Source organism: Ursus americanus, chromosome 3 (assembly GCF_024610735.1).
Source record: "Ursus americanus isolate L20-20 chromosome 3, mUrsAme1.1.p, whole genome shotgun sequence".
NCBI lineage: Eukaryota > Metazoa > Chordata > Mammalia > Carnivora > Ursidae > Ursus > Ursus americanus.
Window position 1 is genome coordinate 43,313,572 of NC_142129.1, and position 26,161 is coordinate 43,339,732.

The 26,161-nt window shown below is 43.2% G+C and overlaps 1 protein-coding gene across 4 annotated transcripts in view; it reads left to right on the forward strand.

Moving 5' to 3' along the window:
• The window catches only part of PDE1C (phosphodiesterase 1C), a 620,160-nt gene that overhangs the window by 97,590 nt on the left and 496,409 nt on the right, over positions 1 to 26,161 (forward strand). For all 4 annotated transcript variants that reach the window (XM_045792902.2, XM_087860925.1, XM_087860921.1 and 1 more), the window contains exon 3: positions 4,976 to 5,056. In XM_045792902.2, the coding sequence (XP_045648858.2) occupies positions 4,976 to 5,056 (81 nt within the window). The remainder of the gene's footprint in view (positions 1 to 4,975; positions 5,057 to 26,161) is intronic.

The following is a 26,161-nucleotide window of genomic DNA, read 5'->3' on the forward strand; positions in this document are numbered from 1 at the left end:
AGAATGGATAAATAATTGGTGGCACATTCATCCAAAAGTATACAATTCAGCAAAGAGAATGAACTATTTCTATACGCAAGCAACATGGATGAGTCTCACAAACAGAATTTAAAAAATCAAGTTAGTGGGCACCTGGGTGGCTCAGTTGGTTAAGCATGTGCCTTTGGCTCAGGTCATGATCTCAGGGTCCTGGGATCGAGCCCCACATTGGGCTCCCTGCTCAGCAGGGAGTCTGCTCCTTCCTTTCCCTCTGCCTGCTGCTTCCCCTGCTTGTACTCTCTCTGTGTCAAATAAATAAAAAAAAAAATCAAGTTAGTTAACATATAGTGTAGTATTAGTTTTCAGGAGTAGAATCTAGTGATTGATACTTACACAGAACACCCAGCGCTCACCCCAACAAGTGCCCTCCTTAATGCCCATCACCCATTCAGCCTGTCCCCCCCCACCTCCACTCCAGAAATGCTGTTTGTTCTCCATAGTTAAGAGTCTCTTACGGTTTGCCTCCCTCTCTGTTTTTTTAATCTTATTTTATTTTTCCTTCCTGTTCTCTATTTTCATCTATTTTATTTCTTCAATTCCACATATGAGTGAAATCATATGGTATTTGTCTTTCTCTGACTGACTTATTTTGCTTAGCATAGTACACTCTAGTTTCATCTACATTGTTGCAAATGGCAAGATCTCATTCTTTTTGATGGCTGAGTAATATTCCAGTGTGTGTGTGTGTGTGTGTGTGTGTGTGTGTGTGTGTGTGTGTGTGTGTTTGGGCTCTCTCCATAATTTGGCTAGTGTTAATAGTGCTGCTGTGAACATTGGGGTGCATGTACCCCTCCGAATCTGTGTTTTTGTATCTTTTGGGTAAATACCTAGTGGTGCAATTGCTGGGTCATAGGGTAGTTCTATTTTTAACTTTTTGAGGAACCGCCATAGTATTTTCCAGAGTGACTGCACCAGTTTGCATTCCCACCAATGGTGTAAGAGGGTTCCCCTTTTTCTGCATCCTCACCAACATCTGTTGTTTCCTGAGTTGTTAATTTTAGCCAGTCTGACAGGTGTGAGGTGGTATCTCATTGTGGCTTTGATTTGTATTTCTCAGATGATGAGTGATGTTGAGCATTTTTTCATGTGTCTGTTGGCCATTTGTATGTCTTCTTTGGAGAAATATCTGTTCATATCTTCTGCCCATTTCTTAACTGGATTATTTTTTGGGTGTTGATTTTGATGAGTTCTTTAGGATACTAGCCTTTTATCCGATATATCATTTGCAAATAATTTCTCCCATTTTGTTGGTTGCCTTTTAGTTTTGTTGATTGTTGCCTTCGCTGTGCAGAAACTTTTTATCTTGATGAGGTCCCAGTAGTTCATTTTTGCTTTTGTTTCCCTTGCCTCTAGAGACGTGTCTAGCAAGAAGTTGCTGTGGCCAAGGTCAAAGAGGTTGCTGCCTGTTTTCTCCTCTAGATAAACAGAATTTTGAGCAGAAGAAACCAGATGCCAAAGAAGCTATGCTGTATGATTCCATTTACATGCATTTAAAAATAGATGAGGGGAGCCTGGGCAGCTCAGTTGGTTAAGCGTCCAAATCTTGATTTTGGCTCAGGTCATGATAGCAGGGTTGTGAGATCGAGCCCCACCTTGGACTCAGTGCTGGCTGTGGAGCTTAAGATTCTCCCTCTCCCTCTCTCTCTGTTCCTCCTCCCTCTTCTCTCTCTGTCTCAAATAAAAAAAAAAAAAAGAAAGAAAGAAAAAGAAAAAGAAAAATAGATGAAACTAATCTATGTTGAAAGAAGTCCAGGTTTTGGGATGGTGATTCCTCACAAATTCCTACAAGACTCTCCCAGTCTATTGGTCACCTTTCCTCGGTGCACTCAGTCAGATCACACTTTTGTGTCATCTTCTGATTCCACATCTGTCTTTACTTCAGCTGTGAGCTCCTTGAATGTGGGCCTGGAGAGATAGCTGTAGAGTAGTGGTTAACTGCCAGGGCTCCAGAGCTAGGCTGATGGATCCAAATTCTGGTTCCAGCACGGATGATCTGAGTAACAACAAGCAAGTTACAAGTTACTAAGTAACTCAGTTTACTTTATCTGTAGAATTGGGTAACAGTAGGACATTCTTCATAGACAGCAAGGACTCAATAATTTAATATACGCACAAGTACCTAGAATAATATCTGCCCTTAATAAGGATTCACTGAAATCAGCTATTATTGTAATCATGTTATCTTCAAATTCCATCAATGTCTGGCACCTGTTATTTGGTACATAGTTTAATTTGTACATTTAGTATGTATATGAAATGCTAATTATATGAGCAAAAGCACAAATGGAGGTAAGAAGAGGATTCTTGTGAGCTGGGGTAAGGGCATTTGAACAACCGATGTGGTTTGAAATGGGGCTTGAAGGATTGGTAATGTGGAGAGATAGGGAAAGTTAATGGTTAATTCAGCAGGCATTCATAGAAAGAACCCTGTTCTCCCAAAGTTAGGCCATTTGGTAGATATAGAAACTGAATGCGAAAAATAATTAGCATTAAGCTGATTTCATCTCAAGTTAGTAGCAGACCTGCTATCAAAATTCCATTTCTCTCCTCCCCAGTGTCTGCTGAGGTGTTACTAAGTGTTTTGCTCTAGGAATATAATAGATTTTAATTATTGAACGATGCACTTGAGAAAGCAGAAAGAAGTCAGGAACGTTCTGTAACTCTGGGGCACCTACTTTACGCATTCTGGAGAAATTAACATAATATGCTTACGTTTCCACAGCCATCCAAAAGTAATTTTACGGTGACTTAGAGATTGCTTCCCTCTCCCACATCCATTGTCACTTTGCCTTTTGTGAATTATTTTTCCTTTTGGAACTCACCTGTGCTATCTTCTGGCAAATCAAAGCCAAGCTAACAATGCATGGCTCTGCTCTGTGATTGTGTGAAAAGAAAGGCTGCTTCACAAAAGAAGAGAGAGATATTAATTTGTCTTTTTTAGGATGTGCACACTGATTGTGGTTGACATAATCCTCTTTGAGGTTTTTATCCTTTTGTCATTGGACAGTTGTTTCTTCAGCTAAGCGTAGATGGGGACTGCTGTATAAGAGGGATCAGGACCATTGTGAAATTTATCTTAGTCCTCCCCCCACTCCAAAATTCATAGCCTCTGGGGCGAGGTGGAATTTAGTTTGGATCGGGACTCTGTCACTTGGGTGGTGCACCTTTGATTTTGAGCCTCAGTTTCCTCTCCTGTAAACAGGGATTATGACACCTACCTTGTCGGTGGTGTGGGTTTCAATGAGATGGAGCGCTGTGATGACAGTTTGAGGCAGAGCCCCCGAGGCGTAGGAGGTGCTTAGGAAATGCTTCTTTCCTTGCTGTCACTTTCATTTCCCTCCCTCCTTTCCTTCCTTCCTTCCTTCCTTCCTTCCTTCCTTCCTTCCTTCCTTCCTTCATTTTCTTTCTTTCTTTTCATTTATTTATTTATTTTAAGGTAATGTCTTTCTCCCAGAAAGTGTGTTACATGAACATATTTAAATTGACACAGACATGTGAAAATTAACATGCAGATGAAACTCTTATTTTGTGAACGTGTGCAGAGGTGCGGATGGATGTGTTTGCGTGTGTGAGCTTCTGGAGGGCATGCAGGGGCAAGTGTGACAATAGTCCTAGGACAATTCCTTGCACACTACCTTCAAGACCATCTTTTTCTTCTCTTCTATTAAGCAAGCAAATCCATTAACCAAGAAGAACAGAAAAAAGTAGCAGACTGGTCTGAAAATGCATTGGACAAGAAAAACCTATTCTATTCTTATAAATTCTTTGATATTTGTGACACACCTGATACTTGACATTCAAAATGCGCAAGCAGTTGTCATTCTGAAAATACGCTATACATTGGGTAGTTTCAGTGAAACCCAAAGCTCAGTGAACAGTACAAAATATTACTATGAACAAGCTGTGGTGAGTCAATAATCCGTCAATTAGTAGGTTGAAGATTGTTTGGCAAATTGGCACTCATTGAATTGACCTTAAATCACCTTGTCTCCTCCCCTCCACGCCCCACTTGGTTGGGCTGTTTGTGGGGAAACTGCTCTGTGTCCCAGGCTTTGGCATTCTGAGGGGTCTTTTATCTAGCCTGTTTGTTTTGGATTTGGGGATAATAAAATGTATAATTGTGTTTTATTTAGTTATGCTCAGGAGGCATAAAAACTATACACAACTGAGAGAAAATACTTTTAGTCACCATACGATATGTGCAATTAAACGCCATATCTAGAAACATTTCTGTAGGGGCACTTTCACTTTAGAACGGACTTCTGAACTTTTCAGACTTTGAACCCACAGGGCTGGCTGTGGGGAGGAAGAGCGAGCACCAGACCTGTTGAAGGCTTGTGTTCAAATCCTGACTTTGCCGCTTATGAGCTCTGGGACCTTAACCGCTCTGTTTGTTTTTCTATTTGAAAAATGGGGGTCATTATAACTACTCACAGGGTTGTGGCAGATGACATTCTACAGCGGAGTTTGGCCTACTTTTCTATTCCTGCCTCCTCTGGAACAGTACTGTCAGGATACTTCCTGAGAACAGGAGTATTTCCCACATGGGGTTCTCAGGGGTCTGGAGGAAGCTTTCCCAGATGGTCCGTTTTCCAGTGATGGCTTGCCCATTGTCCAGATGGCTCAGTCCCTTCATGTGCTGGCTGAAGAGATAGCCGTCAATAGCACCCAAGGGGATGGATGCCACCACTTGGAGAGTGAGGAGAAAAAAGGAGCCTGTAACAGAACCCTTGGGAACAGCAGTGGTTAAGGGGCAGAGGGAGGGAGGAAGGCCAGCTAGGGGGGAGCAGGCACGCGAGTGCAGGAAAAACCAAAGTCAGAGGCCAGGCAGAGGAACTAGTCAACAGCGTCGGGCACCCCAGAGAGGTCACCCAGGATGTGCTCCTCTGGTTATCACCGGGGGCTGACAGGGGATGTTTCTTTTCTTCGCTGACAGAAGCCAGGAGTGCAGAGGCCGCAGAGGAGTGCCACAGCCTGGGGGAGGCCGAGGAGAAGCTCGAGGGCGCAGGAGAGCAAGGTAGGTAAGCCCCGCGGAGCGCAGCTGACTCCGTTCAAAATCCTCCAAATGCTCTTCTTTCTTTTGCTCTAGCAACAGCTCGAGGGGGCAAGACAAGTACTGTCAGTTCCATCGAAATGATGCGTCAACCACGACTCAGACACGAATGTTTTTTTCAGCTATCCGGAGCTGGGATTTGAATCTAGGGGTCCCGAACCTCAGTCCCGAGCTCTTTGACTGGAATGCTGTGTCTTTCTGGAGCCTCCTAAGCGTTTCCTTTTCCCAAGGAGCAAGGCAGGGCTCCCTGCAGGTGTCTCAGCCACGCTGAAGGCCTGGCTGCAGGACTCAGCGCTGTCTCTGTCTGTTTTTGTGGGAAAATATCCAGGCAAATGAGGTCCATGTTAATGATCCCATAGCCAGCTGCTTAATCATATCTCGCCTTTACGTCTGCGCTCACTGCCCTTCACCCTGGTCACTTCTGCGGGTAAGTGGGGGACCTTACGTCCCAGTGAGAAGAGATCACTGGGCAGCCCAAGAAGGTGCATGGACTTTGGAGAAAAGAGAAGACTCCTGCTCGCGTATTGCTTTCACTTGTTCTCTTAGCATTTCCCCACTTTGTGTTTCTGCTGCCTTTCTGTTTTGTTTTGTTTTTTAATTTAAATTCAAGTTAGTTAACATATAGTGTAGTATTGGTTTCAGGAGTAGAATTTAGCGATTCATCACTTCTATACCACACCCTGTGCTCATCACAAGTGCCCTCCTTAATGCCCATCACTCATCTAGACCATCCCCCTGCCCACCTCCCTCTAGCAACCCTCAGTTTGTTTCCTATAGTTAAGAGTCTCTTATGGTTTGTCTCTCTCTCTGTTTTTATCTTATTTTATTTTTCCTTCCCTTCCCCTATTTTCATCTGTTTTGTTTCTTCACTTGCACATTTGCGAGAGCTCATATGGTATTTGTCTTTCTCTGACTTATTTCACTTAGCATAGTACAGTCTAGTTCCATCCACATCGTGGCAAGCTTTTGTTCTTTTTGATGGCTGAGTCCTGTTGCCTTTATGTTAAGTGACGGTCCCAAGTAGTGCAGAGTGGAGCCTTGCCAACACACAGGCGCCCCCCAGCGGTGTTGGCGACAAGCACTGTCGTGTGGTCGGCGCCCTATGGGAGGTGGTGGGGGGGGGCTGTTTTCCAGAGTTCCTGATGCTCCGGGTGTTGGTGATTTGGGGAGTGTTGAACGCTGAGACTTTGGAGTGTGGAAGGATTTCATCACATGCAGAAGGAGACTTGGTTCTGATCCAGACATCCCCAAGTTAACTCCAGGTGTGAGGTCCTCCAATGTGTTCAATGTTGCTAGTCGCATTGTCTCCTAGTGCCATTTCCCTCCTTGTTTATGTGAAAGGAGCACGGCAGTGGTTAAGGCTTTTCAAGGAACTTTCTTCTGAGAGTTCAGTGTTTGTAAACAACTTAAGACGTGTTGCGAAGTGCTGGAAATCACGTGGGCGATCAGAAGTCCTGGAGCGAGAACCGCACTAACTCGTTCTTAGGGCAGTCTATACCCCTCTCTGACCCTGTCCTTTTACCTATGACTTCCCACTCTTCACAGGGGACTATGTCAAAGAGACATTATGCAAAAGTGCAGTGAATGCATACAGCTTGAAAACAAGGGAACAGTGGCAATAAGAGCAGCCTCTGACATTTACTGAGTGGTTACTATCTGCCAGACACTGCTGTAAGCACCTTTCACATATTAAGCCATTTATTCTCACAACAGCCATATGAGGTACTGTGATCAGTCATGAGGAAACTGAGGCAGAGCCCAAGGTCATATGGCCAATGGGAGCAGGGCCAGAGTTGGACCCCGGCTATGGAGCTTTTGCTATTCTTTTTTTTTTTTTAATGATTTTTTATTATATTATGTTAGTCACCATACAGTACATCCCCGGTTTCCGATGTAAGGCTCGATGATTCATTAGTTGTGTATAACACCCAGTGCACCATGCAATACATGCCCTCCTTACTACCCATCACCGGTCTATCCCATTCCCCCACCCCCCTCCCCTCTGAGGCCCTCAGTTTGTTTCTCATAGTCCATAGTCTCTCATGTTTCATTCCCCCTTCTGATTACCCCCCCTTTCTTTATCCCTTTCTTCCCCTACCGATCATCCTAGATCTTATGTTCCATAAATGAGAGAAATCATATGATAGTTGTCTTTCTCTGCTTGACTTATTTCACTTAGCATTATCTCCTCCAGTGCCGTCCATGTTGTAGCAAATGTTGAGAACTCGTTCTTTCTGATAGCTGAGTAATATTCCATTGTATATATGGACCACAACTTCTTAATCCAGTCATCTGTTGAAGGGCATCTCGGCTCCTTCCACGATTTAGCTATTGTGGACATTGCTGCTATGAACATTGGGGTGCATATGGCCCTTCTCTTCACTACGTCTGTATCTTTGGGGTAAACACCCAGTAGCGCAATGGCTGGATCATAGGGTAGCTCAATTTTTAACTTTTTAAGGGACCTCCACACTGTTTTCCAGAGTGGCTGTACCAACTTGCATTCCCACCAACAATGTAGGAGGGATCCCCTTTCTCCACATCCTCTCCAACAATTGTTGTCTCTTGCCTTGTCTATTTTTGCCATTCTAACTGGCGTAAGGTGGTATCTCAGTGTGGTTTTGATTTGAATTTCCTTGATGGCTAATGATTTTGAACATTTTTTCATGTGTCTGTTAGCCATTTGTATGTCTTCATTGGAAAAGTGTCTGTTCATATCTTCTGCCCATTTTTTGATTTGTTTATTTGTTTCTCGTGTATTGAGTTTGAGAAGTTCTTTGCAGATCTTGGATACCAGTCCTTTATCTGTAGTGTCATTTGCAAATATATTCTCCCATTCCGTGGGCTGACTCTTAGTTTTTCTGACTGTTTCCTTGGCAGTGCAGAAACTTTTAATCTTGATGCAAGTCCCATAAATTCATTTTATCTTTTGTTTCTCTTGCCTTTGGGGATGTGTCATGAAAAAGGTTGCTTTGGCCGATGTCGTAGAGGTTGTTGCCTATGTTCTCCTCTAGAATTTTGATGGATTCCTGTCTCACATCGAGGTCTTTCATCCATTTGGAGTTTATTTTTGTGTATGGTGTGAGAGAGTGGTCAAGTTTCATTCTTTTGCATGTAGCTGTCCAATTTTCCCAGCACCATTTATTGAAGAGACTGTCTTTTTCCCACCGGATGTTTTTTCCTGCTTTATCAAATATTAGTTGCCCAAAGAGCCGAGGGTCCATTTCGGAGCTCTCTATTCTGTTCCATTGGTCTATGTGTCTGTTTTTGTGCCAGTACCATGCTGTCTTTGTGATCAAGCTTTGCAGTACAGCTCGAAATCTGGCATTTTGATGCCCCCAGCTTTGTTTTTCCTTTTCAGCAGTTCCTTGGAGATTCGGGGCCTTTTCTGTTTCCATACAAATTTAAGGACTATTTGTTCCAGTTCTTTGAAAAATGTCCTCGGTATTTTGATCGGGATAGCATTGAAAGTGTAGAGTGCTCTGGGTAGCATGGACATTTTAACTATGTTAATTCTTCCGATCCATGAGCATGGAATATCTTTCCATCTTTTTATGTCTTCCTCAATGTCTTTCAAGAGTGATTTATAGTTTCTAGAATATAGGTCCTTTACGTCTCTGGTTAAGTTAATTCCAAGGTAACGTATGATTTTTGGTGCTATTGTAAATGGGATGGATTCCCTAATTTCTCTTTCTTCGGTCTCGTTATTCGTGTACAGAAATGCAACTGATTTCTGAGCATTGATTTTGTATCCCGCCACGTTACTGAATTGCTCTCTAACTTCTAATAGTTTGGGAGTGGCTTCTTTTGGGTTTTCCATATAGAGTATCATGTCATCTGCGAAGAGAGACATTTGACTTCTTCTTTGCCGATTTGAATACCTTTGATCCCTTTTTGTCGTCTGATTGCTGTTGCAAGGACTTCTAGTACTATGTTGAATAATAGTGGCGAGAGTGGGCATCCTTGTCGAGTTCCTGATCTTAAGGGAAAGGCTTCCAGCTTTTCCCCATTGAGAATAATATTTGCAGTAGGCTTTTCATAGATGGCTTTTATGAGATTGAGAAATGTACCTTCTATTCCTACACTCTGAAGGGTTTTAATCAGGAAAGGATGCTGTATTTTGTCAAATGCTTTTTCGGCATCGATTGAGAGGATCATATGGTTCCTGAGTCTTTTCTTGTTGATATGATGTATCATGTTGATTGATTTGCGAATATTGAACCACGCTTGCATCCCAGGTATGAATCCCACTTGATCGTGATGGATAATCCTTTTAATGTACTGTTGGATTCTATTAGCCAGGATCTTGTTGAGAATTTTGGCGTCCATATTCATCAGGGAAATCGGTCTGTAATTCTCCTTTTTGATGGGGTCTTTGTCTGGTTTGGGGATCAAGGTAATATTGGCCTCATAGAATGAGTTTGGTAGCTTTCCTTCTGTTTCTATTTTTTGAAATAGCTTTAGGAGAATAGGTATTATTTCTTCTTTGAATGTTTGGTAGAATTCCCCAGGAAAACCATCCGGGCCTGGAGTTTTGTTATTTGGAAGGTTGTTTATCACTGACTCAATTTCTTCATAATTAATTGGCCTGTTTAAGAAATCAATTTCTTCCGGTTTCAATCTTGGTAGTTTATAGGTTTCCAGGAAGGATTCCATCTCTTCCAGATTGCTTAGTTTATTGGCATATAGCTGTTGATAAAAATTTCTAATAATCCTTCCAATTTCAATGGTGTTCGTCGTGACCTCTCCTTTTTCATTCATAATTTTAATAATCTGGGTCCTTTCTCTTTTCTTTTGGATAAGTGTTGCCAGTGGTCTGTCAATTTTATTGATTCTCTCAAAGAACCAGCTTCTAGTCCTGTTGATCTGCTCTACTGTACTTCTGGTTTCTGCTTGATTGATTTCAGCTCTAATTTTGGTCAGCTGCTTCCTCCTGCGTGGATTAGGCCTGTCCCTCTGTTGCTGTTCCAGCTTCTTGAGGTGAGAATATAAAAAGTGCATTTTAGATTTTTCTATTCTTTTGAGTGAGGCTTGGATGGCTATGTATTTCCCCCTTAGGACTGCCTTTGCAGTATCCCATAGGTTTTGGACTGTTGTATTTTCATTCTCATTGGTCTCCATAAATTGTTTAATTTGATTTTTGATTTCCTGGTTTAGCGAGTCATTCCTGAGCAGGATGGTTCTTAGTCTCCAAGTGTTTGAGTTTCTTCCAAATTTTTCCTTGTGGTTGAGTTCCAATTTCAGAGCGTTGTGGTCTGAGAATATGCAGGGGATAATTTCAATCTTTTGGTATCGGTTGAGACCTGTTTTGTGTCCCAGAACACGGTCTATTCTTGAGAATGTTCCAGGGGCATTAGAATAGAATGAGTATTCTTTGGTTCTGGGGTGTAGTGTTCTATATATATCTATGAGGTCCAACTCGTTGAGTATGGCATTCAAAGCCTTTGATTCTTTGCTTAGTTTTTGCCAGGGTGTTCTGTCTATTTCTGATAGTGGAGTGTTGAGGTCCCCTGCTATTAATGTATTTTTATTTATATGTCTCTTTATTCTGGTTAAGAGTTGGCTTGTGTATCTTGCTGCTCCCCTGTTGGGGGCATATATATTTATAATTGTCATATCCACTTGTTGAATACTTCCTTTAAGGATAATATAGTGCCCTTCTGCGTCTCTAACTATAGTCTGTAGTTTAAAATCCAATTTATCTGATATGAGAATTGCTACCCCAGCTTTCTTTTGAGGTCCATTTGCGTGAAAGATGGTACTCCATCCCCTTACTCTCAGTCTGAATGCATCTTTGGGTTCGAAGTGAGTCTCTTGTAGACAGCAAATGGATGGGTCATTTCTTTTTATCCAATCTGCAACCCTGTGGCACTTTATGGGAGAATTTAAGCCATTAACATTAAGACTGAGTACTGAGAGATATGATTTTAATGATGCCATGTTGCCAGTAAAGTCTTTGTTTGTATTGGCTGTGACTTTCTGTTCTGTATCACTCTTGGGGCCTTTTTACTTTTATAGAACCCCCCGTAATATCTCCTGTAGGGCTGGTTTCATGGTTACGAAATTGGTTAGTGACTGGCGATTCTGAAATGTCTTTATTTCTCCATCAATTCTGAATGACAGCCTTGCTGGATAAAGGATCCTTGGCTGCATGTTTTTCTCTGAAAGAGCTTTAAATATGCTCCCCCAACCCTTTCTCTCATTCCAGGTCTGTGTAGACAGGTCTGACGTAATTCTGATGCCTTTGCCTTGGTACGTGAGAAATTTCTTTGCCCTGGCCGCTTTCAATACTGTATCCTTGGATCTAATATTTGCAAATTGCACTATGACGTGACGTGGCGTAGGTTTGTCGTGGTTGAGCTTGGGAGGGGTCCTCTCTGCCTCTTGGACACGAATGTTTGTTTCCCTCACTAGATTAGGGAAGTTTTCAGCTACAGTTTGTTCAAATATCTCTTCTAGACCTCTGTTTTTCTCCACCCCCTCGGGGATGCCGATGATTCTAACATTGGATCATTTCATTGAGTCAGTAATCTCCCGTAACCTACATTCGTGGGCTTGGATTTTTTTAAGAGCAGCTTCTATTTTGGTTTTTTCCTTTATTAACCCATCCTCCAATTCACTAACCCGTTCCTCTGCTTCTGTGACCCTGGCCATCAGAGCCTCTAGTTTTGCCTGCATTTGGCTCATAGAATTTTTAATTTCTGTCAGATTCACTTTCATTTCTGTCCTTAGGGATTCTATATTCTCAGTAACCTTTTCGTTAATAGTTTTTTCAATTCTATTCATCATTTTGACCATCGTTACTCTGAATTCCATTTCTGATACTTTGGTTACATCCATATCCATTATTTCTGTGGCAGAGGCCACAGTCTCACTGTCTTTTCTTTGCTGGGGGGGGCTTCTCCTTCTTGTCATTCTGATGAGGAGAGGTTGCGGGGTTGTCCAGAGCCCAAATTATTGACTGGGTCCCAGGCCGTGCCCCTTGTTTTATAGGGATCTTAGGGATGTGGGCTTCTTCTTTAAAGATTTTATTTATTTATCTGAGAGAGAGAGACAGACAGTCAGCAAGAACGGGAACAGAAGCAGGGGAGTGGGAGAGGAAGAAGCAGGCTCCCAGCGGAGGAGCCCGATGAGGGACTCCTTTCCGGAACGCCGGGATCACGCCCTAAGCCGAAGACAGGCGCTCAATGACTGCGCCACCCAGGCGCCCGGGTTGTGGGCTTCTTGATTTTTCAGCCTGCCTTCTGTGTTCTGGGGGAGGACCTGCCGCGCCGATACTCAGGCAGCCCTGTTTGGGTAGAGTCTCCATGTCCTCTGCGAGGGGGGATGGGGATGGGCACTCCCTGAGCCGGTATTTCCAGGCTTTTGTTCTCTGGCGGCTTTCCCTGGCGGTTTGCTGTGCCTCTTCTGAGAGTCAGAGCAGCAGTGGCCGAATTTCAGCCTCTGTCACAGAACAGAGGGATTGCGGCCCGTTCTCTACTAATGTTCTGGCCACTTTAACTCTGTTTCTGTTGGTCCTGCTCAACCCTGCAGCGTCCCAGGATGTGCGCCCCACACCCGGCGTCCCTGCCCTCACTTCCAGGGCCGGCGCGTCTCTGTCCTTTGTGTTTCTAACGCCGCCAGCCGCCAGCCGCCCCGCGCTCCCGGATCTCCCGGTCTCAGTCTGGATCCAGTGAGCGCACCGGGATTCCGATGTTCCGCCAGATGCCTGGTGGCGCGCGCACCCGGCTCACGGTCTCACTCTGCTGTTTTGTGGGTGCCGGCCACGAGCCCGCCCGCTCCCCCGTGCGAGTGGCTACCGCTTCCCGGCGCCCAAATGCGGCGGCTCCCTCCCCCTTCCGTTTATCTTCCGATATCTGTGCACGGTTTCATGGCTCCCCGCTTCGTACGACAATACTCAGCGCTGGAGATGTTCATTTGTAGAGATCCAGATGCATCTTCCTGCATCTCAGGCTGATTCCGTGGTTGTTTAGGCTGGTCTGGTACCTATCCAGCTCAACTCGGAGGACCGGCTGAAAATGGTGTCTCCTACTCCTCCGCCATCTTAACTCCTCCCCCGAGCTTATGCTATTCTTTGTGATGTTTTACTGCCTGACTGTGAGTACAGGTAGGATGAAAATGATGTGAAAATGGTTAGGGTGAAAATGACACTAATAATCTAAAAATAAAAAACCCTATCACTTTTGCTTATGGCCTTTTATCACTATTTCAAAAATGAGACTAGCATTAATGTTAGTCCATGGGGACTAAAATCCCTTTCCCCCCACTTCCCTCTCTTTTGGCATTGTCTTTGTCTATTTGTTTATTCACTGGAGGGTCAGTGGGTCTAAATTGTGAGCTGCGTGAAAGCACGGACCAAGGCAGGTGTGGACTGTGGGGCATGCACGCTGGGCCTCTGAGCACTCATGCAAATTTTCTCCAATTTTTCTTTTCCTTCCTACTCCTTCAAGATGTTGGATGTCCCTCCCATCTTCTCAGGAGAGTCCCAGTGGAAAGGCTTCCGGGGTCCATCTGGGTGTTAGGGAAGCAGGTTTGTAGTCCTTTGAGCGACTGCTGATTTCAGGGCAAGTCATCTTCACGGTATCTGGGGTTTTCTCCTTTCTTTTGGTGCAGCAGGAAGCTGCGGGTGGTCAGTGCTGAGGGTCTGTGACAGTGCTGTGGATGGGAACCAAACCCACCAAAGATACTTGAAATTGGGGGTGGGTGAAGCTTGGGAGGTGGCTAAAAGCCGCCCCCTCCAGGGACGGAAACCTCAAGGGGAGCTCAAGGGCAGTGAACCCTTGGGGGGAACAGTTCTGTATTCCAGGTGTGGGGATGGGAAAGGAAGAGGCCTCTGATTAGCACTGGTCTCCTCCATGCTTAGCTATTTCTTTAGACTTTATTAAGAAAGGAAGAACTTGAAAAAGTAAGAGTGAGTGGCAGGGCCATCAATGAGATCAGGAGTGTCTGGAACTTTACAGCTTTCAGAAGATGAAGAGAGGCAGCCTAGCATGGCGGATGGAGGCCTGGAGATGAGTCAGATTGGGCCCCATTTAGATCTCACATCCACCTTGCTGTGGCTGGCCTCAGTTTCTTCATGTGTGAAATGGGAATTGTTGTGAGGGCTAAAGGTGATGTGTATGTGGAAGAGTCTGGTATAGTGACCTTGACGAACAGGAGTTGAAAATGAAGACAACTACTAGAAGGACCTATTGGCTTTTCTCTTACTTCTTTCAGTTTAATCACTGAATTAACACCTCATTTTTACCCTTTTCCACTTAATATTTCCAACACGTGCTCTTGCATTTCCAACACCCTTCGGTTTTCCTTGAGATGCGCTTCAGTTGTCACACATTTTTAGTTGAGCCCATAACTGTGTGCTGAGTGCAGGCTACGTGTCAATGACGATGCTTCGTGGTTTGCAGGGTATCTTCAAAATCAGAGAGAGAATTAACGAAGCCAAGAGGCAACTCATGTGAAAAGAAACCCAATCACCTCCATTCTTCCAAATGCCCTTCGCTGACTAGAGAGGTATTTTGTTAAAAATTTGATTGCCAAATAGATGTGCAAGAATTTATCACAATGAAAAAAAAAAAACCTTTTGGTAACTTAAATAGCTGACAAAAGCACCTCAGCATTAAATCATTAATACTCCCACCTGCTGCCAACTCTAACTGCTTTCTTTTCTCATGATAATATAGACTGATTCTCTGGTAGAGTTTTGGGGGCAGCAACATAATCAACATCTGGAAAAATGTGCTTGTGATTCTAAGATTTCAGTCATCTTGTCAATGTAGAGATTTTGCGCTTTCCCTACCCATGAAGATACTTTTAAATTCATGATCGTAATTTAGAATTTCAACCACCCAAGTGTGTAATCTATTTCGTCTGGCATCAGCTTGCCTTGTATGGTGAACATGCCTAATATTTTATAAAGTACCAATATAGAAGGTGTCATGTTATGTATGATGTGGTAGCAGGATTTTTCCATTAGGTCCTGGTATGATGGAAGAATGAAGTCCCTTCTAAAAAGAGGAGCCAGGAGTTTTTGGGCAATGAACATGAATTCTTGTTTACTCAGTCTGTGGTAAAGATGGACCATCTTATCCTGGTCCACGGAGGATGGGGAGAGCATATCTTTGACTTAGAATGCTGACATGTTAATTTCCATATTTCTTTTTGAAGCTACTGTCAGAACCAGAATATTCGTGTATTCATTCAACAAGTATTAACTGCCTGCTAGGTACTAGACATTGTTATAGGTATTTAAGTACATCAGTCAATGAAACAGACATTGCCCCATGAAGCTTATGGTCTAGGGATGGGTCATTGATTTGGCTCAGGATAATTTAGTTCAATATACATTTATATTATTATTATTTTTAAAATATTTATTTATTTATTTTAGAGAGAGAGAATGGGGGGGAGGGAGAGAGAGTCTCGAGAGAATGGGGGGGGAGGGAGAGAGAGTCTCAAGCAGACTCCCTGCTGGGTGCAGAGCCCAACATGGGGCCTGATCCCAGGACCCTGAGATCATGACCTGAGCTGAAACCAAGAGTTGGACACTTAATCAAGTGACCCACCCAGGTGTCTCTAATGTACCTTTCAAATTATAAAATGTTTTAAACATGAGAATACAGGAATGAATTTAGATATCCATGTCTGTACTGACAACTGACTTTTAAAATGTTATTTTTCTTTCTTTTGTAATGATGGGCATAGTAAAAAACATTTGGAGGACATATAAAAGAAGAAACTAAATTTCAGTGATGTTCCTGGGTGGGAGGCCACCAAGGGTGCAGCCAGTTTATGTCCATATGACCTAGGACAAGCCTGAACTCTCTGGCTCTGGGAAACCAAGTAACCTATGATCCCAGCACCAGAATATAATCATCATTACCATTTTGGTGTGTTTCTTTCATGTCTTTCTAGAGTGTATTTTTACATAATTGCAACCATATTGTATCCAACTTTGTAGTTTGTTCTTTTTTCTTAAATGTAGTTTATCTTTACTCTAACTGTGTTGGTCTGTCATATGTTCTCCAAAACACCAGCATCCTTATCATTATCATCACTAGCAGAGGCCACATTCAGGACACAAAAGTGGAGTGTGTGTGTATGTGTGTGTGTGTGTCTGTAGCTAGCTGTGTATTTCTGTGTGGGTACATGTTTGCTGGTGACAAAGAACATGTTTGCTATCCTGTTTGAGGTGAATTACTAAGCTGGAAGAAAGTACGAGATGGATTTAGCTGCCAGTGAACAACAGATGGAGGAGAATTGATTATAAGTCATTTTGTACTTGTAGTACGAAATAGTCGGATCCAAATAGGTGGATCCACTTTGGTGTCGGAAATCCTCTTTCGGGCTGCCTGTCTGTTTTCTTTGGTTCCAGCATCCCTGGCACTCTGGGTAATTCTGTTGCCAAGGTTGCCACTGAGAGGAGTTACTTTCTCCAGGGATTTCAGAACCACAGTGAGAAACTCTTAACTCCATAGTGCATTCTTGTTATTGGAGGGCTTGAAATGAGATGTATGCATAAAGTACTTAGAACAGAGCCTGGCATGTGGTGGCCTGACCCATGTTAGACCCCTAAGAAACTATGCTCCCTTACCCACGTCCAAATGCATATGGGGGCTGATTCTACCTACAACATGTTGTCCATTTGGGACCTATTGCTATGCAGGTTGTTACCTTGGATGCTCTGTATTTATTCCAATCCCCTATTCCCCAGAGCCTCATCAAACATGTTTGATGTGGCAAATTTTGCTGGCCTACTAAAGATCATTCACCAGTTCTCTCTGTTATTCCTCTTGCCTCTTAACATACTGGCATTTTTGTATTTCTCTATATTTATGTTTTCTAGTTACAGAAAGAAAAAAAATCATGTCACAAGAATCATGCAATTTTCAACTACTAAATGAATTATACTTTTGGCTTGCTTTCTAAATTCAGAGTTATAACATACTATTAAAACTGTTTATACTCTTAAACCTTCTGTAAATGATAATACCAACAACAGACCACATGAAAAAGAGGTGTTCTTTCTGGGGCAAAGCTTTAATTTACATCGCGGTGGTGGGCTTGGGTGCTTTGGTCAAGTGAGGCTGGATTTAAGACTGAAAGGTTATAACTCTGATTTGGGGACAGATTTTTTTTCCTCAGCCCTAGCACACAGGTATAAACTGTGCCAGCACCTGGTGAATTAGATGTCAAATTTGGTCAAAACAATGGTGAAGATAGGGTTTCAAAGGATTCATGTAACACCAAACCCTCTTTTCTTTCTTAATTTCATTTCTCAGACAACCTCTTGCAGTTTGGTGGGGCCATATGACTGATTTCTGGCTAATGGAATGTGGGCAGAAGGGATATGTGTTTCTTCCAGGCCTAGTCCCTAAAATTTTTCTTCATGGTCTTCCACATTTTTCTCTTCCTTCATCTGCCAGCTAGATTCAGAGCATCCAGTGGAGGACTCTGGGGACCTACGGGTCAGTGGAGTGACCAGGTGAAAGGAGTCTGGGTCCCTGAATAACTCCACAGTTATATACCTCCCCTACTCCCTATTGGGCTTTGTAATGAGCAAGAAAGAAATCTTTATTATGGTGTTGGACCACTGAGACTTTGGATATTTGTTACAGAGGTTAGCTATGCAAACTAATTCAGGATGTGGCACATAGTAGATGCTATATGTATATATTTATATATGTAATTGTATATAATCATATGATTATTATTATTATTTTTTCTGTTGGTCATCAGGAAGCAACAGAATGTCAGGACCCTCTCAAGGAAGTCTGAAATGAGAAGAGTTCATAGGGTGTATCTAAGTAAAGCCCTTGAGAACAACTCAGGAATCAAGAAGGAAGCCAAATACAGGTGGGGTTTGCAAAGGAAGACATAGCCTCGAGTCAGGAGCCAGATGGAAACATCATAATGGAAACAGGTTGAAGTCAGGAGCCAGATGGAAACATCATGATGGAAACAGGTTGGAAATAGACCAGGGATGTTTGGGATGAATATTACAAACCAGTAGTGGTTCTCATCCCTGGCTTCTCACTAGAATCATCTAGTGAGCTTTGGTCAAAACAGTGGTGACTTTAAAAAAATACCAGTGCTTAGACTTCCCATTCAAGACCAGTGAATCAGAATCTGTTTTGGTGAGTCTTGGTGTATGATTTACTAGGTCCGTAGGTGATTTCAGTGTGCTATTGGTGTTAAGAACCACTGTTTTAAGTGTTACTGAAGCATCTGTGCTTTGCCTTTGCGGAGCAGTGGGTATCCAAGCATACTTGGGTGACCCAAAGGTACTGACTAATCTTATAACACACTAAATAAAGGTCAGAGGTAGTTGCAGCCAGAAGAAACTATGGCTCAAACACACCATTGCCCAAGATATCTGTGACTGCTTTTCCTGCAGAGATATAGAAGGTCAGCCCATGGGTTTGCCATGGTGCCTTTGAGTTCCGTTGGGTCTGGGTGTTCTGGTCAGGGGACCTGACTTTTGTCCCCGTTCCTTAGCTGTCATGAACCATGTTTATGCTGTCTTGGGGAATGGTGGAGCTTCATGTCTATGAGGCTGACTTGGTGAAGAGGCAAAGCAGCAGGGAGTCAGTGGCCACTGTGGGCCATGGGGCATAATGATAGTGACTCCTAGTAAAGTATTATGCTTTTAAGGGTGTGGGCAAGTTGAAAGGACATCAGATTTAATCCGAGCTTAAATACTTGCTATGATTTCGGGAAACCTTCTTAAATTTAGTGCCACCTTATTAAAATTGCCCGAAGTATTAGTCTAATGAGGAAGGTTGAAAGGCTGTGCTATAGGCAGAGGAGTCACCAGCTCTAATTTGACTTTTCTTCTTCGGGAAACACTTCGTACTGTTGGAAGTCCACTTGGTGCAGTGACTGCTGCGCACCAGTCATTCATTTCATTCGTTCAACAACTTCGCATGCGGATTTACATGCTAGGCATCGTGTGAGATGCCAAACAAGTGAGTAAGACAGGGTCCCTACTTTGAAAGATCTTTTTGAAGGCATTTTCACTTGTAACTTTTGCATTTATAAAGCCCTGTAAGGGAGGCCTGTTTTTGCCCATTTTAGAGAAGAAAGTGAGACTCAGGGTAATTAAGCAACTTGCCAGGGGTCACATGTCTGGCAGACCTGTCTCGTCACCCAGGGCTGGGCTTCTGACTCAGATTCAGGGGCCTTTCCTCAGTGGCCTCCCCAGGGAGAAGAGTCAATGGCTGCCATTGGTGCCATTGGATGGTGGCGGGGAGACAGGTGCTGGCTCTCTGAAATGAAGGCATAAGTGTGAATTTAAGACTATTGTAATCATTTCACCCCAGGGAAAAGTGTATGAATCTGAAGGTGGATAGGGAAACAGAGGTGGCCAAAATGGGTATTAGGGCATCGTCATGTGCCCTGAGGTTGCCTGGGCCAAGAAGCACAACCAGATTCATGGACTGAGGGAAGGGGGAGTGTGGAGAGGAGCAGATAGATGCCAGACATTTAGGTAGTAGTTCCGCCAGGACTTAGTCGTTGTTTGGATGAGAGACACAGAAGGGACAGTAATGACTCACAGGTTCTGATCTGATGATAGAGTGGTTGGGAGGACCATTTTACAGAGATGGGACTGTTGGAGGCTAATAGTGAGGTGTTACGGCTAGGAACCCAAAAATGCCTGACCATAAGGGACCATGTGGGAGCGATGCTCGGTCCATGCTGCGCTCACTGAGCTCTGTATTTGGCCTGGCATGGGCTGCTTCCCCCAGGAGAAGGGCACTTTCTTCTCATCCTCATGTGCCATATAGGCTCTTCCCAGCAGAGATCCTTGCCTTAGTGAATTTTGCTCCAGGAAAGCTTGGGAACCCTAATCAATCAGAGAAGAAATCCTACTAGGGGGATAGCAGGAAGGAAGGCAGTTAAGGGTGGGCCTAGCCTGGGAAGGGGCATGGAAGCATTATTCCCCTCCTCCAACGCCCCAAGGGAACTCTGGGGGCAGAAGAGGAAGATGAAGAGTTCAGATTTGGATGAGTTGAGGTTAGGTGCCCGTCAGACCTTCTGAAGAAAAAGGAGATGCCCTGTTGCTCAGGAAAGTGATCTGGGCCGGAAATAGATACTGGAGAGTCATTCGCAGAGCTATCAAGACTGAAGAGGATTTCTCGGCCAGAGAAGGAATGGCGTGAGAAGATAAGAGCTTCCAGGATGGAAGGTTTCCTGGTTACATAACAGTAAAGGAATTAGCAAGAAAGCTAGGAGGCAAACCAGGAGCAAGCTGTGTCCGAGATGCCCAGGAACAAAAAGACATCCTAAAGATGCGGCCATGGTCCACAGAGTTAATGCTGCCAGGAGGCCAGGAAGATGGGGGCCACAACATATCTACTAAATGTGCTAATGCCCAGATGGCAGAAGTGTCAGGGAGGCCACTGGAAGCCAGCGTCTCTGTGTGTGTGTGTGTGTGTGTGTGTGTGTGTGTGTGTGTGTGTGTGTGAGGGTGGGTGGGTGGGGAGTAACTGAGCACCCCCTCAGGGTGCTGTCTGAGCCATGCCCTGTCCAAGCTCTGGACTCCAGCTCTCAGGAACCCTCAGAGTGTCTGCAGCTCAGTTGAGTGACAGAGGCCTGGGACCTCTGGTTCCATTGCTCATGGGGTAATTGATTCTCTGGGGCTTGGACCCAGGAGTGAGTGAGCCCTAAGCCTTGTTTCTCTTGCCTCTGAGTATGGATTATCTCAAACACTCTATGTAGAAAACAAGCACAAAAGGCACCTAGTATCCTAGTGATGATGATAATAACGTTAAAAAAATTTTACTGAAAGTTTACCATGAGTCAGGTTCAGGGTAAGTCTTTTTTTTTTTCTTTTTTTTTTTTTTTAAAGATTTATTTATTTATTTTAGAGAGAGAGAAAGAATGCAGAAGGGAGGGCAGAGGGAGAGGGAGAATCTCAAGCTGACTCCCTGCTGAGTGTGGAGCCCTATGCGGGGCTCAATCTCAGGACCCTGAAATCATGGCCTGAGCCAAAATCAAGAGCCGCAGGCTTAAGGGACTGAGCCACCCAGGCGCCCTCAGGGTACATCTTTAACATAAATTATCATATTATAACTCACCTATTCCCTATGAGATGCATATTATGTCTCCATTTTACAGAAGAAAAAACAGACTCCAGCGGCTAAGCAACTTGTTCAAGGTCACACAGCTAGCTAGTAGAGGAGCTTTTTGTTTTGTTTTATGAATTTTAAATGTCGTTAACCTGCTTATTATGGAGCTGTGCTTTGAACTGGCTCCAAAGCTCATCATAGAGGAAGATGGAGGATGAACGGAGAGAGGGAATCCCCGCTAATGCTTATCTTACCCCCGTCAGGTCACCTCTTGGCATGCAGCATTGCGTTTCACATCTGTGTTCACTCTTTAATTCATTACATCTAATGAGGGCCTGCTCTGGGCCTGGCACTGTGCTGGGGCTGGGATGGAAGACCCATCCCTGCTACCAGCAGCTCATATCCTCACGGGGTGACCATTGTGCAAAAAAGCAGTATGAGTGCAGTGTGATGGTTCTAGGATGAAGATGCAGAATGGGGTCCCAGGGGAGGCTCGGAGTGGACTGGCCACCTCCCTCCAGGACAGACAGGCAGGAGATGTTTTTGGAGGACCTGGGACATCAGTGGAGACTTGAAGGTTGAGGAGGAGGTTTCTAGGCAAACCAGGTAGTGTGAGGGGGAAGAATATTCCAGGCTTGTATTCTGGATTATGTAAAATAAATTCAAGACAGTCATTTTGTCACTACTGCAGAATGTCTCCTGTTCTCAAAATCTCTGGACTACAAAGGTTATTGTAAAGATCTCCCCAAATTCTCAAGGCAAAAAAGAAATTTAATTTACTCTAATTTGCTACTTAATATTTTTTGAGACACTGAAGATTTTTTTGAGACACTGAAGGAAGGTACTGAGAAATAGTCACTTTCACAAATGCACTAATAACATGTTAACTTAGAAAAAAGAATAGACAGGAGGCCATCCCTATCACAAAACAAAATTGCCTCATTGTGCAAATAGAATTCTGTAATCTCCATCAGGGCCTTCCAGGTATCTTTCTGGCACCTTTCTTGGACCCTCAAGGGTGTAGGCACTTTGCTTTTTATTCTCCCTGTTTATTTAGATGGTCTCTGCCATCCCTGGACCTAATTAATATGAGAAATAAAGAATGGGCTCTAGGGAAGCAATAAGGTAGATACAAAATGAAACTGAGAGGGGTGTTAGTGACAGCTGAAGAGGACATGCTTCCCTAGATACAGACTTTCTGAAACTGCTCTCTCTTTCGGATCCTCTGTTCCAGAGACGGCCTGGGACTTATTCTTCATGTGAAGTTCTCAAAGGCAGGGGCTGTTTCTTGGTTAGCATAATGCCTAACACATAGTTGGCATTGAATAATGTTAGTTTGATTCCTCCCTTTCTCTGTTCATTTCTTCTTCCTCTGTGTTCCGCCTTGAAGGGAGTGTTTGGTGGACTAGTGAGCACTCCTGGTTACAAGCAAAAGAAACTCCCTTATGCTGGGTCATTCACAAAAAGGAAATAAAGTATACGGTGTTAGGGCATCTTATGGAACTTAGGAGGAGCTGATTTTCAGATACTGGCTGGAATGGGTCTGGAGTGTCCTGGAACTAACTAGCTTTTTCTTTCTTTCTTCCTTTCCTTTCCTTTCCTTTCCTTTCCTTTCCTTTCCTTTCCTTTCCTTTCCTTTCCTTTCCTTTCCTTTCCTTCCTTCCTCTTTCTTTCTTCCTTCCTTCCTTCCTTTCTTTCTTTCTTTCTTTCTTTCTTTCTTTCTTTCTTTCTTTCTTTCTTTCTTTCTCTTTCCTTTTCTTTCACATTTTATCAATTTATTTGAGAGAGAGTTCTTGTGTGCGTGGGGGCGGGCAGGGGCAGAGCTGGGGGAGAGAGAGGGATAAGCAGACTCCATGCTGAGCACAGAGCCTGGTGTCAGTCCCATAACCCTGAGATCATGACCCGAGCCATAACCAAGAGTCGGGTGCTTAACCTTAGATTGAGCCACCCAAGCATCCCTGGAATGTCCTGGGACTTTCTTTTCACCTTGCATAATTTCTGTTCTCGGCAAAGATACTCATTAGCTCCATCTAGATCTTACCAGTTACAGCTAGTGGAGCAGGGCAGCAGTTCAGAAACCTCATTGCCTGAAGCCATTTCTGTGAACACGTGAATGCGAGGGGGACTTTCCCAGAATTTGGAGTGGTTGTCAGACAGCTCAGTGGGTTTTCATGAGGGATACAAACAATGCCCTTACTGGAGCAACTTGGGTTTACAATTCTTAGACCACTGGCTGTTGGTAGAATTCCAAATGGTAGACAGCTTCCTACCTGAGAATGGTTGAAATGTATTAATGAAATGTTGAAGAGCTGCCTCTTCTTTGGTATGACAAATAAAAAGTTATTTTCTTAGAAAGCTAACTTTTTGATGACATATGCTACATATAGTGCCTTGTCTAGAAGTTTAGAGACCAGTGAGCAATAAATACATGCCATTGGCACTCTTTCTCATATAGAAACAGGTATCAGCCCCTTCACAGGGAGTATCAAAGGACATGACAGTAGTACCCCAGTCAGAGGAGTATCCTGCCAGTTTTTTTTTTTTTTTTCATATGTAGTTGTTATATTTTGAAGGACATTATTTCATCCGTGAGCCATGAGCTGATTTAGGTACTGAGTTCTTAGGATGAAGTAGGGTCATGCATTACCTCTTGGGGGAGATTAATCTTCATCTAATTAATATTGGCTAATGACTGGATCAAACTATGAATATGTATATTTTTTCCTTCCTTCATCAAACATTTGTTGCTGTATATTCCTTGTTAGAATCCACCCTAGTAGTTAAAAAAAGATACTTCCTTTCCAATCTTATTTTATTTTATTTTAGATTTTTATTTTATTTTATTTGAGAGAGAGAGTGTGCACAAGCAGGGGGAGGGGCATGAGATCATGACCTGAGCCATAACCAGGAGTCGGGTGCTTAACCTTAGATTGAGAGACAAGCACACTCCCCACTGAGCAGGGAGCCCTATGTGGGGCTTGATCCCAGGACCCTGAGATCATGACCTGAGCAGAAGTTAGACGCTTAACTGACTGAGCCATCCAGGTGCCTCCCTCCCCAACTTATTTTAAAATAAATGTAATAAAACTAGAAGTTATCCAAGTCCAGACAGGTGTAAGATATTTACTGTAATCTAAGAGCAAACATTTTCTGTAAAGGGTCAGATAGTAAATATTTTTGGTTTTGCAGGCCATACAGTCTTGGGCACAAGTACTCAACTCTGCCTTTTTTGAAAAAATTTAAATTCAGTTAATTAACATATAATGTATTATTTGTTTCAGGGGTTCAGGTCTGTGATTCATCAGTCTTATATAATACCCAGTGCTCATTACAACACGTACCCTCCCCAGTGTCCATCACCCAGTTACCCCATCCCTCCACCCCCGTCCCCTTGCCTTTGGGTTTAAAAGCAAGCCATAGACAATATATAAGTAAAGGAGTGTGTCTATGTTCTAACACTGAAATTTGAATTTCATATAGTTTTAACATATCAGAAGACATGGCCTTCTTTTGAATTGTCTTCGATCACTTAAAAATGTGAAAGCCATTCTTAGCATGAAGACTACAAAAACACGTGACAGGCTGGATTTGGCCTGCTGGCATTAGTTTGTTGACCCCTGCTCTAATGAGACTGCCGGATCCGTACACCTCCTTAGCTGTTTGGTTTAGTTTTCTTACTTCACAAGCATTCTTGACTGAGCATTTCTGAGCGAGCAAGCAAAAGCAATGCTTCTTTTGATCTTAGTCTCGAGCTCATTCTTTCTTGGCTTATGTAATGTTAGCATTCAACTTCACTTGGTTTGGTGTAAGAGCTCCACACTGAGAAGTCTGCTTCGAGACTTTGCACTTGAAGCAATGCATTTAGTGGTTCTGTAGGTGTGCAATCTCTAAAACCAGGGAGAGAGGTAATGATTCTGGGGAGAAGCAGTTTAAAAACAGTTCTAATTGTTCAGGCAAGTTATTTTTACCAGTCTTTAGGGGACAGATAAATGATCACGTTGTTATTATTTTTATAGATTATATTTCAAAAAGCTTTTCTGCTAAGAGTGATTAAATACCAAGTTTTAATTTCGCTCACTCAAGGAAAAATTTCCATTGCATTAGGATATTTTTTTTCTTGATAATTTACTATAGGAGACTATCACTCAGAGCTTTCAGACTCCTCACTCCAGGATTTATAGTGACACAAAAGAAGGCAGGTGCTTCTGCTGAAGGTTTGGGAAAGTGGGAGAAATACAGGGAAATGGGAACTATTGGAAACTCCTATTCATTACCAAATTTAAAAAATATAATATTTTGGGTAATATACATAGAAATATTATATGTAAAATTTTCTTTATTTATAAAGGTAATGGTGATACAATAACAAAAATATATTGTTGTCATGGAGAAGAATTTCCAATGCCTACATAATGAAACTCGGGAGCCACCTGGCAATTGCAGGAACTGAATGCCCACTGTATGCCTGGGTTTCATCCTCTCACTTAGCCCTCATTGTAAGATGAGGAAAACATCTTTCTCACGGTCACATAGCTGGTAAGTGGTGGAACCAGATTTCAGATCCAGGTTTGTCTGTCTGTCTATACAGCCCTTTTGATGATTGTAACCAGTTCCAGTCTCAAGGAGTACCTCAGGGTTTGAAGCATCCCCTGGCTTCCAAGCTGAGATGTGCCATTATGTGTGATGTGAGGTCCTTGTCAACTATTGCCTTGTGGATCAATTAATCTTGCTGTTGATCTAAGCATACCATCAATGTGAATGTGGGTCTAGGTCTTTCTTGAGACAATTTATAACTGAAGTTCCAAAGACATCTGACAAAAAAAGAAACAGAAATGTCTCTGAAAATATATGGTGAATTGAAAGAGATTCAATTCCCTGAGACATTCATTAACCTGGCGGCTTGAGGGTTTTATGGGTCCCCTGAAATTGTGTGTAGAATACTGCACATGTGTGTATATGTGCCTTTTTTTGGAGAGGGTTTCTAATTTTAATTAGGTTCTGA